Consider the following 14,627-nt stretch of genomic DNA (forward strand, 5'->3'; position numbering starts at 1 on the left):
TATCCGAGTGCCCTCAGCACAGAGGAACCCCCTTTCCTGAGCTTTTTAAAATGAAAATGGTTTGAAAAATCAAATTGCTCAGGGCAAGGCAGTAGAGGAATAGCAGCAGGGCATTTTTTTAATGCTGCATTTTCTCACTGACCCTTTTACTGTATGTTTTATTTGACTGGGGGCAGAGATTACATTTAATTTTATTTCATGTGCATGCTGTTCTGGCTGGAAAGTTGTGATCGGATCCTTATCTGGCTCATTTAACATCCTCTCTGCCAGGTCTTGGCAGGGAGTTCATAAAAGCCTGTCCCCCAGCCTGTCAGACATTGTCCCACTCCATATAAAGCAAGACAATCTCTCCTCCACAGTCTTTAAATATTCTTCTTGTGCAATTATTTGTGCAAGTGGAAATCATTCAAATATCCTTGGAAAGCAAATAGAAGAAGAAGCTGGAGTATGGCTGAAGTTGCCATTTAAATGCTTTTAAATTGTAGAAGCTACTGGCAAATAGTGTTTTGGAGTATTTGCCCTGCTTTAATGATACTGTACACAGAAATTCATCAAGTATAGTGAGAGGCAGTTTCTGGCTGGGGAAAGATAAATGTTGGCTTTTCAATTGCTTTTCAAGGTGCTGTGTCATTGAAATACACATTACCACTCAAGGCACAAACAGAAGTCCTATGGAAAATGTCATTAAAACTATTTTACAGTTTTTTAAGCATAAAATCATTATTATTTAGTCAGGTATCATATAGGCTAAATTACCTTTCCTCAGATAATTTTCTGTTTCTGCATTCATAGATATTTTAAATTATTGTTACTATTATTGTTATTTTTGTCTTATACATTTGTCATGGGTTTGCCCTGTCTGGGTGCCAGGTACCCACCAAAGCTGCTCTCTCACTCCCCTCCTCAGCTGGAGAGGGGAGAGAAAATACAACAAAAGGCTTGTGGTAGAGATAAGGAGCAGGAGAGATCACTCAGTAATTACTGTCATGGGCAAAACACTTGACTTGGGGAAAAATTAATTTAGTTTTATCAAATCATAGTAGAATAATGAAAGATAGAACCAAATCTTAAAAGCACCTTCCCCCACTCCTTCCTGGGCTCCACTTCACTCTGGATTTCCCTGCCTCCTTTCCTGAGCAGTGCAGGGGGATGGGAATGAGGGTTGTGGTCAGTTCATCATATGCTGTTTCTCTTTGCTCCTCAGGGGAGGACTCCTGAGAGTCTTCCCCCGCTCCAGCGTGGGGTCCCTCCCACAGGAGACAGTCCTACATGAGCACTCTGGTGTTGAGTCCTTCCCACGGGTTACAGTTCTTCATTAATTGCTCCAGAGTGGCTTGCCTGCACTGGACACAGACCTCCAGGACCAGGGCTGTTCCAGCGTGGGTTCCCTGCAGGGTCACAATTGCTGCCAGAAAACCTGCTCAGAGCCTCCTTTGGGAACCCACATGCCAAGGTGCATTACACTGACGCTGTGTGGTTGTGATTGTTTTCAGCTCTACGGCTACTGCTACCAAGACAGCAATGACATCCCAGACACCCTGACAACCATCACTGAACTGGGCTCGCCTTTAGAGATGATTCAGCTTTTACAGACTTCCTGGGAAGACAGGTTTCGGGTGAGTAACAACTGTTTTATAAGGACTTTTAGGAGAGTGAGAAATAAATAATGTTATGAAGCAGGGGTTGTGTACTCTTCAGCGCAATTCACATTGATTAAATGTTTGTTTTGCATATGATTACATCTTGGTTTAGAAGCAGTATTTAGCACTCCCCTTCGGTAGTGTTTAAGATACTGTGTTATTTTGTCTGTTGATGTTATCTAATTGTAACCAGTTATATGGTTTTTACATGATATCTTGAAACATTTCTTACTTGTTAAAGCTTGAGGCCCAGGATTTTTGGCATTGTGCTCTGCAACTGGGATTTAAACAATAGAAGGATGTTACATTTCTCTCCTGATCCTTATCATAGGTTTGTTTTATAATTGTTTTCTACTGCTTCATGCTCTGTTCATTTTTTCCTGGGGAAAGAGTGAAACAAATGTACACAAATCTCAAAGCCAGTTTGTCCACCACACTGGCAGTTTACCAGGAGCACGAAGGTCACACTTAATTTGTCCAAAATGAAGCCAGACTGCATCAATGCTTTGATCAAGACAGTGCTGTCTCACTTGGTGTATATGGGGATGTGTTGTTGTCTGAGGTTAGGTCCCTAGGACGTTGAAAGGCAGCAGCAGTTTCCATCTGAAACACTTTAGATTGCTTGACTACATCTGTGCCAGAAAATTAAAAGTGCGCCTGAGTGAGCTCTGAGTCGAAAGAGCAAGGTGCAGCCCAGGGCTGTGCTGTTGCATTCCTGCACTCTCTGAAGGCTGCAAGCAGGATTCCTGTTGGAAACAGTCCCCAGGCCTTGCTGCCTTTGGGATCGTGCCTGGGCACAGAACTGTGCCTGGGGACGGTGTGGGAGAACGGCCTCGGTCCTGGTCAGACCCGGCCAGAGACCATGCTAGCCAGTGTGCAAGTGGGATTAAGTTTCTGTGCCCAGGAATGTTCTCTGGCAGAGTTTATTTTACTCATACAGCTGCAGCAAGTGTGTTACCTGCACTAAGCTTTAGCTCCCTTTTCCTGAAAGAAGTGCGGTCTTGATAAGCAGTGGAGGTACTCAGCAGGGTTCCCAAAACACAGGACCACCTGCCTTTAGTTCATCTCATCCAGGGAATGCAAATAATGGACTGTGACAGCAATTATGTACAAAATAAATGACCAAGAGATATGTTAGATTATGGGTAATGAACAGAGAAGTTCCCTTCCAGTGTGGATGTTTCTGAGCGAGCAGTTGCAAAGGGAGATAAAGGAGATTTAGATGAAGATGCTGAGCTGGTTCACAGAGTTAGAATTACAGGTGAAACATTCCTGTGATCACTGTAATGAAGCCTTAAATAATGTCATGCTCATTAGTTTGTCTAGGATGCAACTAACACAGAAAGCAAGGAAATAAAATTGTGTCTTCTTGATATGTGAGACTTGTTTGTGATCCAGTCCTGAAAATGACTGCATAAATCCATGGGGTTATTCCTACAAATGATAATTTCCTTGTGTGGAGGGACTCAGCAGTAAGCTGAGTAAGCCAGAGGTGTGTGACACAGAGCAAAGCCTTTATCTGTGTGCTTAACGCTTGTTGTAAGGGGGTATTTGCAGTCCCAGCCTGCAGCAGGTCTGCAGGGCAGAGGCTGTTGGGGCTGGTCACAGAGGTTGCTGGTGCAGGAGCAGGGGCTTTTTGGCATTTAAGAAAAGACAATAATTCTGGATGACAACCTGTGGGTTTGTTCAAGCTAAATTCTGGGTTTGCTGGCATTTGAAGATACCCATATTAGAGGCTAGCTTGGGCTGGATGTGCTTTTTCTCTACTGTATATTGTGGGATAACACACACATGTGTTCTATGTCCTTTGAGGGGAGGTAAGGGTGGTCAAGTTTAGCGTCCCATAACCAGGCCTATCACCACCTACAAACATCTCCATGTGAACTATGGTATCCTGCAACTAGGAGAAAAATATTCTTGTCAACCAGGAGAAGGATTATGTAGAAGCATGAGATGGTTCTAACGTCCCACAAGTGGAGGGTCTGTGAAGGATAACTTCAGCTATGCTCAGCTTTCTTATCAAGTATGCCTTGAGGTGCACCCTTGAGTGTATTGTTTATGCCCCAAGTTTGAATTTGGATTTGACTACTTCAATGCACATACCCTTAACATTGTATTTTAATAGAAAACAAAGATTATATATAGACAGTAAAAAGCCTGCTAAACTGAACAAGACCTGTCATTTATTTAATATGTAAAATAAAAATTCCAGTATTTAACTGTGTTCGCATTACTGCTACATTTGGATTAATAGGTTACATAGTGGACTCTGAAGGAATGCATAAATTGAAAACAGGACTTTGGTAAGGGGGCTGAATTCAGTGTTCATCTGGGTTGCTGTCTAGTAAGAGTTACTCAAGTTTCTAACTTCCAGTGGAAAAGTGAAACATCAGCACAGATCTCCCACCTCAGGCCCAAAGTGGTGCATGAGGATCCACCAAGGCAGACCCATTAAGGCAGACAGACAAATGCACTTACCTTGAGGCATGGTGAAGAGTTACAGAGGACCTGAGGAGCTCTTCTTCCTGGGAATTTGCTTCCTTCTGCCCTGGAAAAGGGAAAACTTCAGAGGAAACAATGGAAAAAAAATTTAAAAAACAGTCAAGAGACAGGATCAGTACAGAGGCAATATAGACACTGTCTGCAGTTGGAGCTTCAGGCACGGGTGCAGGGCGGTCCAGCCAAAATTTCCAGACCTGGAGTTTGTAAAAGAGCAGGATCAGACTGTGTGGTCAACGCCTGTGTGTAATGTGTTATTAAAAGTTAATGCTTTTATTTCTGTTAAAAGTAAGAATAGCAACAATGAGCCCTGCTTCAAGAGTAGTGTGGGAAAGCACTTGTAAAGAAACTTACTGTTATTTCAAGTCTCTCAGGATTTTACAATCAGCTATGTTAATCCTGTGAAAAATACCTTGGTTGCAACATTCAGTTTTGAGGGTAAGTTATAAATGCTTATATTAAGTCATACATTTATGAACATATCTTCAGCTAAAGTGGATTTGTTGTATACTTTGCACTGAGAAAGTAATGTGAGGTAGCCATGTTTTTGTGTTTCAGATATGTCTCAGCTTAGTTCGGCTTCTGCATTATTTGGCTCACTCTCCTCTTGGCTCGGTGACATTACTGGATTTTCGCCCTCGCCAGTTTGTGATCGTGGATGGGGAGCTGAAGGTGACAGATCTGGATGATGCCAGCATTGAGGAGAGCTCTTGCACTAGTAACAGTGACTGCTTCATGGAATTCCCTGCAAGGAACTTCACCCTGCCCTGCTCGGTTGAGGGACGGTGTCAGAGCATGAACGAAAAGAGGAATCTCTACAATGCCTACAGGTCTGTGATCAGATAAAACAGTAGGAATTAAGAGTGGGCCTAGAGCTCCAGCATCCTTTATAGTTATTCACATCAATGAGCACATGCTGTCTCAGAGCCAAAACCCAGGAGAAGTGAAGCCATGAATTATTGTTTCTTTTGTGAAAATACATGGCATCTGTAACTTCTGAAGTGTTTTGCATACTCTGACTGTGATTCACCACTCAGTCTAATTCTGTGTTGGTTGAAGCCCACTGAATCCTTCACTCAAGTAGAGATTTTCGTAGGAGTGAAGCAGAAGCACCTGCGGAGCTGGGGGCCCACAAGCTCTGTGGTGAGACAATTCCAGCAGCACTTTGGTGTGAGTTAAGAGGGGTCATCATGTGTTTTGCACCACCAGCTGAGCAAAGGGCTTGCTTCAGAGGCAGAGTTAGAGCTCAGTTCATATCTTGTCCTCTGGCTCAATGCTCCCTGCCTTGCTGGAGCCCGCCATGGTAGGGTGAAAACAGCCCTGGGGCTGCCAGAACCACCCTTAGTTGCTGACAATCTGGGTCTAAGCCCAAACCTTTTAAACAAAGGGTGGTCTTTTCACCCTCCCCACCCAGCCCCTGGTCTGTGTGAGCAGGTGCTGGGGGACTCGCTCCCAGTGCTGTGCCCACAGTGGGGGACACGTGGCTGGTGGGCCATGCTGGACCAGTTGGCCATTCTGAAGGAAGTGTTCAGCTATTGTAGCCATCTTCCAAATTTGATTCTAAAGGTGTCTCCGGATTTACAGCTGGGTCGCTCTGGGTGATGGCTTTGTGTTTGTGGTCTTGGCAGTCCCCCATCAGCCATCACTCCCCCGCAGGGCTCTGTGGGATGCTGGGGGAGCCACATCACTGCTTTCCAGGGAGCCAGTAGCAGATGCTCAGTGCCGTGCTCATCCTGCCATTGCCACTCCATCTGATGTGTGCTGCTGGGACAGGCGGCCCGCCTTGGCTGATCCAGATAGGAGGATGCAGATCTCAGAGCAGTGCCATAATGGTGTGCTCATTTCTTAGGCTTCCCTTTCAAGTACCATGGCATTCACTGCCTTCCAGACCACAGCGAGGAGAGGCTGCTCCAAAGAGAGCCTTCTGCTTTGGTCGCAGGGCGCTCAGCAGCATGTGTGTCGCATTACCTGACCACACTGAAATGGGCCACGCCACATGACAGCCATCTGCAGTTGTGCGGTGCAGTATTTAGTGTGTCCTGCAAGATTTTCCATTTCCATTTGCTTGGCTTAAAGATCTTGCTTAGCTTGCTAGCTTTTGGTTAAGACTGTTTTGCTGTTTCTGGGTAAGAAACCTTTAATAGGCACTCATCCGTCTCGGTTGTAAGTGGGGACATGTCTGTGGTATGGTGGGCTTGTGGCAGGTTGCTGATCACGCTGGAGGAAGTGGTCTTTTTCTAATACAGTTTTTAGTATTGCCTATTTCATGCACAGTGCCCCAGTGTTCTCAGCCCCTGCTTTGCCTTAATCCCATAGAGACAGTGGGGTTCTGTTGAACAGTGGATTCATGGTGTGGGAGGCTGTGACCACCCGTGCTAAGCTGTTACAACAAACCCTATGCACTTGTCTTGGAAGGTGAAATCCTCACTTCATTAGGGATAGGCTGCTAAATTTGTTATTTTCATAGGTGCACTCTGTTGCTGTGGCTTAGAGGTTGCCCTCTGATGCTGTTAGATAGAAGTCAAAAGCAGCAATAAGTCAAACAGCACATAGACCCCTTGTAATTTTAAAACATAGCACACCCTAGCCTTGAAAGCATACTTAAATCTCTCTAGTTGGTTTCTTTATGAGGTAAATAATTAAAGGAGAGAAAACATTTGGGAGAAACCTCTACAAGAACTGGCCCATCTTGACTTTCAGGTGGTTACATCCTGTCACAAATGTGTCTCACTGTGTTTTCCTCCAAATATTTGGGGGAACAGTTTTCAAAGCACTGGACAGTTTTGAAAGTAAACATAACTAATATTATGAACTGTTAACCAATGGCTGAGATGAATTCTCCATCACTGAGAATTCTTAAATTAGGATCAGATAGTTCTCAAAAAGAAACAATTTGTAGGAACGAATGTAAAAGGATCTGACATTCTGTGTTGTGTAGATCACAGAGGATGCCACTGGCCCTGGAATTGATGAGTAACAAATGTTCTGCAATTAAGTTGTGCAGACTCCAGTGTCTGTACATGTCAGGATTTCACATGTGGGTGTTTGCAGTAGAACAGTCATATGTTTCTGTAGCCCTGCAGCTACGGAAAAACAATAACCTCCGTGACTTGCTTCCAGCCAGCATTGAGCAAACTTAGTGACAGCTACTGAATTTTTACAAAGAACTATTCACAATCAGTTGGACTCTGCTTTAGGGATAATCTCTAACCAAAAACAGTGAGATAAAACTTACCAGACAAGTTATTTGTTACAATGTTATGGTGCTCTTCAGATTTCTGTATGTATTTATATTGTCTGTTTCATACTCATCCTTAAGAAAACCTACCAGTGGACTATCCCACTTGGGAAAATCATAAACACATTTTTGTTGGGGATGAAGAAGGGAGTTACATTCTCAAAGAAATATTCATTGTGTAAGTAGAGTGTTAGCTCAATAATACCTGCATCTATGATCAATTTTTGGTATCAGTAACTGAATTTTCTAATTTGCACTTATGTAAAGCATCTGCTGGTCTCCCTCCTGAGCATGAGTCCCTAGGGTTTCCATTTGACAATGTGGTCTCTGTATATGAAAAATTATTTACTTTGCAAGTTAGATGTGAAGCAGGGGAATATCCCAGTTGTGTTCCTGTCCTTTCATTAGCTAGTATTTATGTCCAATAGTTCTGTTTATATTGTCAGATCCTGACCTGCTCATCTCCATCTTAGGTTTCTGTGATGCTGAGTTTGTTGAAGTAGGTAGTAGTATTGGAAGAGTAATAGATCTCTAAAGGAAGAATATGAAAATTAAATGTACTTCAAGAGGTGATAATGGCATATTGTTTTTTCTTCTGCAATTAAACTTATTAAAATGGAGTTGTGGAATCTCCTTCTCTGTAGATATTCAGAAGCTGTGTGGACACAATCCTGAGTAAAGTGTTCTAGGGGATCCTGCTTGAGCAGGGAGGCTGGACTAGCTGACCACTAGCACTAGTGGTGCTTTCCAACCTCACCCATTCTGTGTCTCTACATCCATCAATGAATACCTACAAGAATGCAACTTGAATATAGATAAATGATAGGAACAGAGAGGACATTCTGTATTCCAGAACCATTAAAACAATAGAAGGTGGCTTGCTCCTGGCAATTAATTTGAAAGTCTAAGAAAAGCGTAGTAAAGAAAATAGTGATTTCATTTATTAGAAATGGGCAGAAATTTAATTTATGAACTTTCAAGGTTTGAAAAATAATGAAGCCCAAGACTTACAGGGTTGATGGCATCCTTTTAGTTTGTTGAAGTACAGACAGCTTTGCAAATAGTCACAATCCATGGGGCTTCACAGAAAATTGCTGTATTAATGGAACGTTTACATGTAGGTACAAGGCAGCTTTGTATGTAGCAGCGTTGTCTGGGTATGCCAGACAGCTGTGTGAATAGTCTCAGCTATGTATTTATTTGAGTATAGAATACCATTATATTTCCTGAATAGGTCAGTGGCATATAAGCAATAGGAATTTTATTCCTTATGATGTTCAAGATTTACCAGACATTTGTAAACTCTTGGAAAAAAAAAAAATAAATAAATATTGGTTACTTTTCTATTGCAGGTTTTTTTTTACCTATCTTCTTCCACACAGTGCTCCATCCTCACTGAGACCATTACTGGATAAGATAGTCAATGCAACAGGTAATCACAATAAACATGGCAATGCCAAGTATTTGCTTTTTTAGTGTAACTGTCATGTTTGGGAGGGGAGGGTGCAGTTCTTGTGCTCACTGCAATAGAACCAGATTGTTTTTCTATCCAGGATAAAATTGCTCCCATATCAAGAAGGCAAGAATGGGCTCATACACCAGAGAAATCCCAATTTTAGATTTTACCTAGGCTTCATAGAGGTATTTGTTTCATCCTGACACCTCAGCACTGAGGTGAACTGCATCAGAACACAATTTCTTGGGGGGTCTGGAAGAACTTCTGTCCCTGAAAAGGGAAATTTTTATGGTAAAACCCAGGATAATTTCTCATTAGCAATGATACCAGTGGTGTTTTATACCTCAGAAGCCAGAGGCACAAATGACATTTCCATAGATCTTTACTGATTACCAGGGTAGTGCCTTTGAGACAAGAGTAGGTGGCTGTAAAACTGATTTGAGGGTTTTTCAGTGCCTTGCCCCAGTGTGCATCCAAGGGGGAAATGACTGATGCTGGGCTATAGCTAATGAGCAAGCAAAGCTTTGGAGTTCCCTGTATTGGCTGACCTTGATCCCTTGTGGGGAGTTCTCCTCAGTGTTTTCTGCCTGCAGGCCTGGGGCTACCAGCTGGACAAGCCAGCCTCTGGAATGCCTGGGTCATGTCAGGTGTGAAACCAGACTTGTAGGAACTCAGGGATTTCCTGCCCATGTCACAACCCTGCCACGGAGCAGGGCACCACGGGGCTCCCATGCTCAGGGCTTCGTTCAAATGAAACCTCGTTTTGTCCTGTGCAGGATGCTCCTCATCTAAGTCATTCTTTTGCTCTACTTTTAAAGGAGAACTTCACTGGGGAATAGATGAGACAGCTGCTCAGCTGGAGAGAGTTTTGAGCCTGTATAAGAGTGGGGAGTACCTGCAGAACACAACCCGGATGCCGAAAGCTGGTAAAGTCGTCTTTCTTGAAACTTAAAATCCGAGACTTTGTCATTGTTTTGAGGTTTGCAAGGGCAAATGTGCAGAAAACAAGGCTCAGTGGTCCTTGAAATCGTGCATGTGATAGTATTTTATCTGCTTTTTGCTTCCTGGGAGCCTCCTGTAACCCTCCTCATTAAGTGATGTAGCTGGACATCCATAAGTGTGAGCAGGCTGTAATAGGAATAAGGAAATCCAAAGGGAGTTCTCCATGACAGACTGATGGAAAATGTGTTTCATCACATCCACACACTGCTGTTGTAGTATCGGAACCTGCCTGAACATGTACTGGGGAGAATCCAGTCATGAGACTGTAAACCTCCATGGGTTTCCTGGGACTTAAAGGGATTTCTTGTAACATAAGCACTTGTAGATTGGAAGAATAAAATTTTTACTTCCTTTGCAAGGGGAAAATAGTATGTCCCTCAGCTTCTGCTAGCAATAGAACAAAAAATAGAGAAAGGGACAGGGTGAAAACAAGGCTGAATAATAGTATCTTTTTCATAATATGTCTGTATGCTATTCAAGCTGTGGTATGAAGTGGTGCATGCTCTTCCTGGAAGGATAGCTGTGGAATTGTACGCGTCAAAGAATATTATGTGTGCTGGAAATGACTGTTAAGTCCAACAATTGTAAAAGCTGTTTTGCAAATTATTTTTATGTATGTACAATGTTCATGTCAAACTGTCAACATAATTGACTGCAAGTTGATAGGAAAATTATAGCTTTGCTGCAAAAGCTCAGTAAAGAGGGAAAGATGGGTTCTAAATGAAGATGAATGGTGGCACAGGGGGTTTGAAAAGTTCAGTGAAGCATTTGCTCAGTGAAAGAGACACAGGAGCCAAATTCATTCTGGTTGTAGCTCTGTTAACCTCAAAGAGCCATGATACCAGGGATGAATTTGACCCACTTATCAGAATAATTCAATATTTATTTTGTTGTAGAATTGGCAGGAAAATTGTTGCAGGTGTTCATTTAACTTTCTAATTTTCAGCTTTTCATCACAATCTGTGCTGAGTGATACCTGTCAACACAGCAAAATTATTTTCAGCAGTACAATCAATAGTACAAACATGTCCTTTGTTGAAGAAGTGCCAGGAGATCTGAGGTTGCTCCATGATGCTGGTTGATTCCAGATCAGGACGAGGTGAAGTTTTTGAATTTTAGAGGTCTGTCATGTTTATAAAGACTCTCAAGGAGAGAAGCCTTGGACAGCAGTAGTCAATATAACAGTGCAGGTTTCCACTGATATGGAGCAGAGCTCTGTGTATATTTAGCTACTGTAATAATTACACATCTTTGTGTTCATTTAATTGTGTAGACTCCGAGATGATATAACACAGAATCCACTGCCCATGTTCATGGTTAGTAATGCCCTGCTCTGCAAGGAGCCTTTTTTATTTGCAGGGCACTGTTCATGGGCTTAGGCACTTTACAGTGTGACCAAAGATGTTGAAAATCTGTAGATGCTTTGTGTAGCATATTGGATAATGTGCATTAAATACCATGAGTGTAATACTGAGTTCCTTGATAGGAAAACGTTCTCAACCAGGGGCAAGCTTGAGGAACTGGGTATCTTACTGGAAATTACACTTAGATGACATGTGTTCTCAGACTTAGCTGCCATGCCTTTAAGATGTGCACGCCTGTTTCTTGTTTGTTCTAAGCCTACTTTAACCAAACAGAAAAGGTGTTGTAATTTCTTTCTCTTTTAAGACTCCCTTTCCTTGCCAGACAGATATGAAGAAGTCATATCATGAGGGTTAAAATATGCCTACATACCCACTTGTATCATTTTAACTCCAACCATAATCTTTCTTCAACTGATATGTGACTGATACTTGATATTAATACCATGCTGGAATTAATTTTTAATATTTTTCAATCCAATCTAATAACGGAATTAGAAATTACTAATTAGAATTTATTCAGAGATAATGGTACGAGGAATTCTCCTGTGCTACAGTGAAGTTGCAGGAGAGGGTGACAGGTGTCCTGGAAGGGAGTGGTGTCCAGGCAATCAGCCTCTTCCACTGGCAGGACGTTACAGCTGAGGTGGCATCCTGACCACCGAAACCAAGGCTGAACAGCTGAGCAGATTGAATATTTTGTATAAGTCTTGGTAGACAGGGATGGAAAGGAACAACTGTGATATTTTCCCAAGCTGTCAGTTGAGGTTCTGCTTTGGTCCTGTTCGGACAAAAAAATATTTTTAAGATTGTGTGATTTTATAAAATGTTTTCTGTGTTGCTCTTCAGCATAGAAAAAGTTCAACAAGGGTGTTTTTCATCCAGTGCTAAGTTGAGATAAAATTAGAGATGACCATTTGGTTCTCAGGCCAGATTGGAGTTAACCAGCTTTGCATTCATATCCCAATGTGTGCCAAGATGGCACAAGTTTTTATCCATTTTGCTCCAGAAGACAGAAATCTCACAAGGTGATTCACTCCTGGGACTTTTGCTCTTACAAATAGTAGAAATTACAAGAATTTGTGATGCCAGTCCCCTGGCATCTAAAGGTTTGTGACAAAATAAGTCCTTTCTGGTGCACAATCTATTTTGAAATCCTAAAAGAGCAGGAGGAAAATTCAGATCCAAGAAGTGTAAAGTTTTTTCGGTTTGGTTTTGAAAATAAACTACAGAAGGTTCAGGTAATGGTGCTTCAGAATTTGTCTTAGGTCTTAAATGCTTGGAATTATGCACTATCTTGGATAGAGCATTGTAAATTCATACTAGGAAAGACGAGATCATGGTCTTGAGCAAGTCATGTAAGGCCATAACTAAAACATTAGCATTCAGGAAACAGTGTGTTATCTATGTGAACTTATGTTTTTGAAAGGAAGACCTCCTCCTATGAACACCACAAAGTGAGAAAGGTGATATTGATAAGCAGGGGGGAAGTGACACGAAGAAAGTTCTTGTCAGCCCTAGTGTTCCCATAAATAAAGTTTAACAAGATGACATAGTCATATTACAGAAGGTCTTGGATATTAAGCTTTCACCGTGCTTCAGTTGTAAAGATTTTATAGTGCTGTAAATTATATTATGCTCTGGACTTTGGTTTAGTATCCTAGAGTAGAGGCGTGGGAGACATTCGATAGCTGTGTATGTGTTCTGCAATCATAAATCACACTGCTGTTCATGTTGATATGGGAACATTGCAGCGTTTAAAACAACACCAGGAACAAATACTTTATATTCTATTGGCTGTTGGCCTCTCTTGCTGGAACCCAGAAGAATGTGAATTAAAACAGGAACCATGTATTTCTTCTGACATATGTTATCTAAAAATGATTAAATCATTCCATTAATTATCCAGATTAAGGAGACTATAAAAAACCTACTGATGTTCATCAGTAAAGTCATGCCCCAGTATCAACATTTTTATTACTTTAATCAAGTGACGGTGATTTTTACCGAGTATCTGGCCCTTGAGCTAAGCCCCAGCCCTTCAGTTAACTCAGAATTCACTCAGAAATGCGTGAAATCAGCTAACACTCGTAAATCGGATAGCTTTGTTATTCATTAAAGCTAATAGATGACCCATTATTAGGTCTGGGGGTTTGCAAGCCCACAGAAAGCTGTAATTAGCTGCTGTTGTTAGCTGAAAGCACATTCTCGAAGCTAAAAAAGCTGGAAGGCTGGACATAAAGCAAAGACATGTTGTGTTTTCCTTTGTCTCAAGACAATTTGGCAGGATTATGCTGTATGTAAATATTTACAGTACAACAATGTTTTGAAAAAAATATTCTGCAGGGTCACTATAGCAACCTGCTTAGGAAATTGTAAATCCACCCAAGGATTATTGAAATCAGGAACAAACTGCAGCCCAGATTCCTGCTCTATCTTAATATATTGTAATAAATCTTACTAATCTTATATTTTTAAAAATTATTTTTATACATGTGCCTTTGGTGTCCCTTTCCCAGAGCCCTCAGGGGGAGAGGTGCACAGGGCAGAAAGTCTCCCTTTGTACCCTGCCTTGCTTGGAGGGCTCTCCCATCAGGAGCCAGGCAATCCCAGCACGCAGGAATACAGGAGCAGGTTCCTTTGCACCCGTGTGGCACTGGCAGCGCAGTGGGTCTGTGCAGCTGTGCAGGGACCACAACCAGGTGGTTGTTGCTCACTCCTATCTCCACCACCCTGCAAACCATTTGTTCTGTTCCCTGAGCAATGTGTTCTGCTGTTGCTAAACTTCTTCCTGTCCAATTTGGCAGTGCACAGGAAAATACTTTCTGCTGAGGTCCTCAGTTCCCTTCCAGAACACTAAAGAAGTCGCTGAGTGTCTTTTATAAATCCTGTGGGCTTCTGTCTTCAGGCTTAAATGCCCCAACACGTGACTGTAGGCAACTTCTGGCTTGTCCATCATCAGCATCGTTTTTATGACTGAGCGGACCACATGCAATGTTTAAGTGTCTGTAGGATGATTTTGGGCTTGTTGCCTTCAGTAAATTGGTGTGTGCCACAGAGGTGGCTGTGGGTATGGAGCAGCTCCCTGGGATGTGGGGCATGAGGCAGGAAAAATGCTCCAGCTGTGTCATGTTAACAGGAATAAAATGTAAGGGAACATGTTGTTCCTCTCGTTATTTATTTGTGTTTTGGTGACAGCCTGCATACCGATTTAAATATGGCTCTACTGCCAGCACAATGGAAGTGCATAAAAGAGACAAGGCTCGTCTCGCTCCCAGCCCATGCACAGGAGACTGCCAGAGGATGGAAGCACTCCCCAAAGGAGCAGGGCCATCTCCTGCTCTGATGGCAAAGCTGTGTCCTGCCAGGCTGGCCTGTCTTTCCAAACAGTTGGGATGTGTCAGGACTGATTGAAAGCAGAGGCCTGCGGG

General features: G+C 42.4%; 1 protein-coding gene across 1 annotated transcript in view; it reads left to right on the plus strand.

Moving 5' to 3' along the window:
• The window catches only part of PKDCC (protein kinase domain containing, cytoplasmic), a 35,573-nt gene that overhangs the window by 13,244 nt on the left and 7,702 nt on the right, over positions 1-14,627 (plus strand). Inside the window, exons 2-5 of the mRNA XM_082302348.1 lie at positions 1,494-1,616; positions 4,698-4,969; positions 8,730-8,809; positions 9,652-9,759. Coding sequence (XP_082158474.1) covers positions 1,494-1,616; positions 4,698-4,969; positions 8,730-8,809; positions 9,652-9,759 — 583 coding nt within the window. The remainder of the gene's footprint in view (positions 1-1,493; positions 1,617-4,697; positions 4,970-8,729; positions 8,810-9,651; positions 9,760-14,627) is intronic.

Source organism: Coloeus monedula (genome assembly GCF_965178545.1).
Source record: "Coloeus monedula genome assembly, chromosome: 2".
In the NCBI taxonomy this organism is placed as follows: Eukaryota; Metazoa; Chordata; class Aves; order Passeriformes; family Corvidae; genus Coloeus; species Coloeus monedula.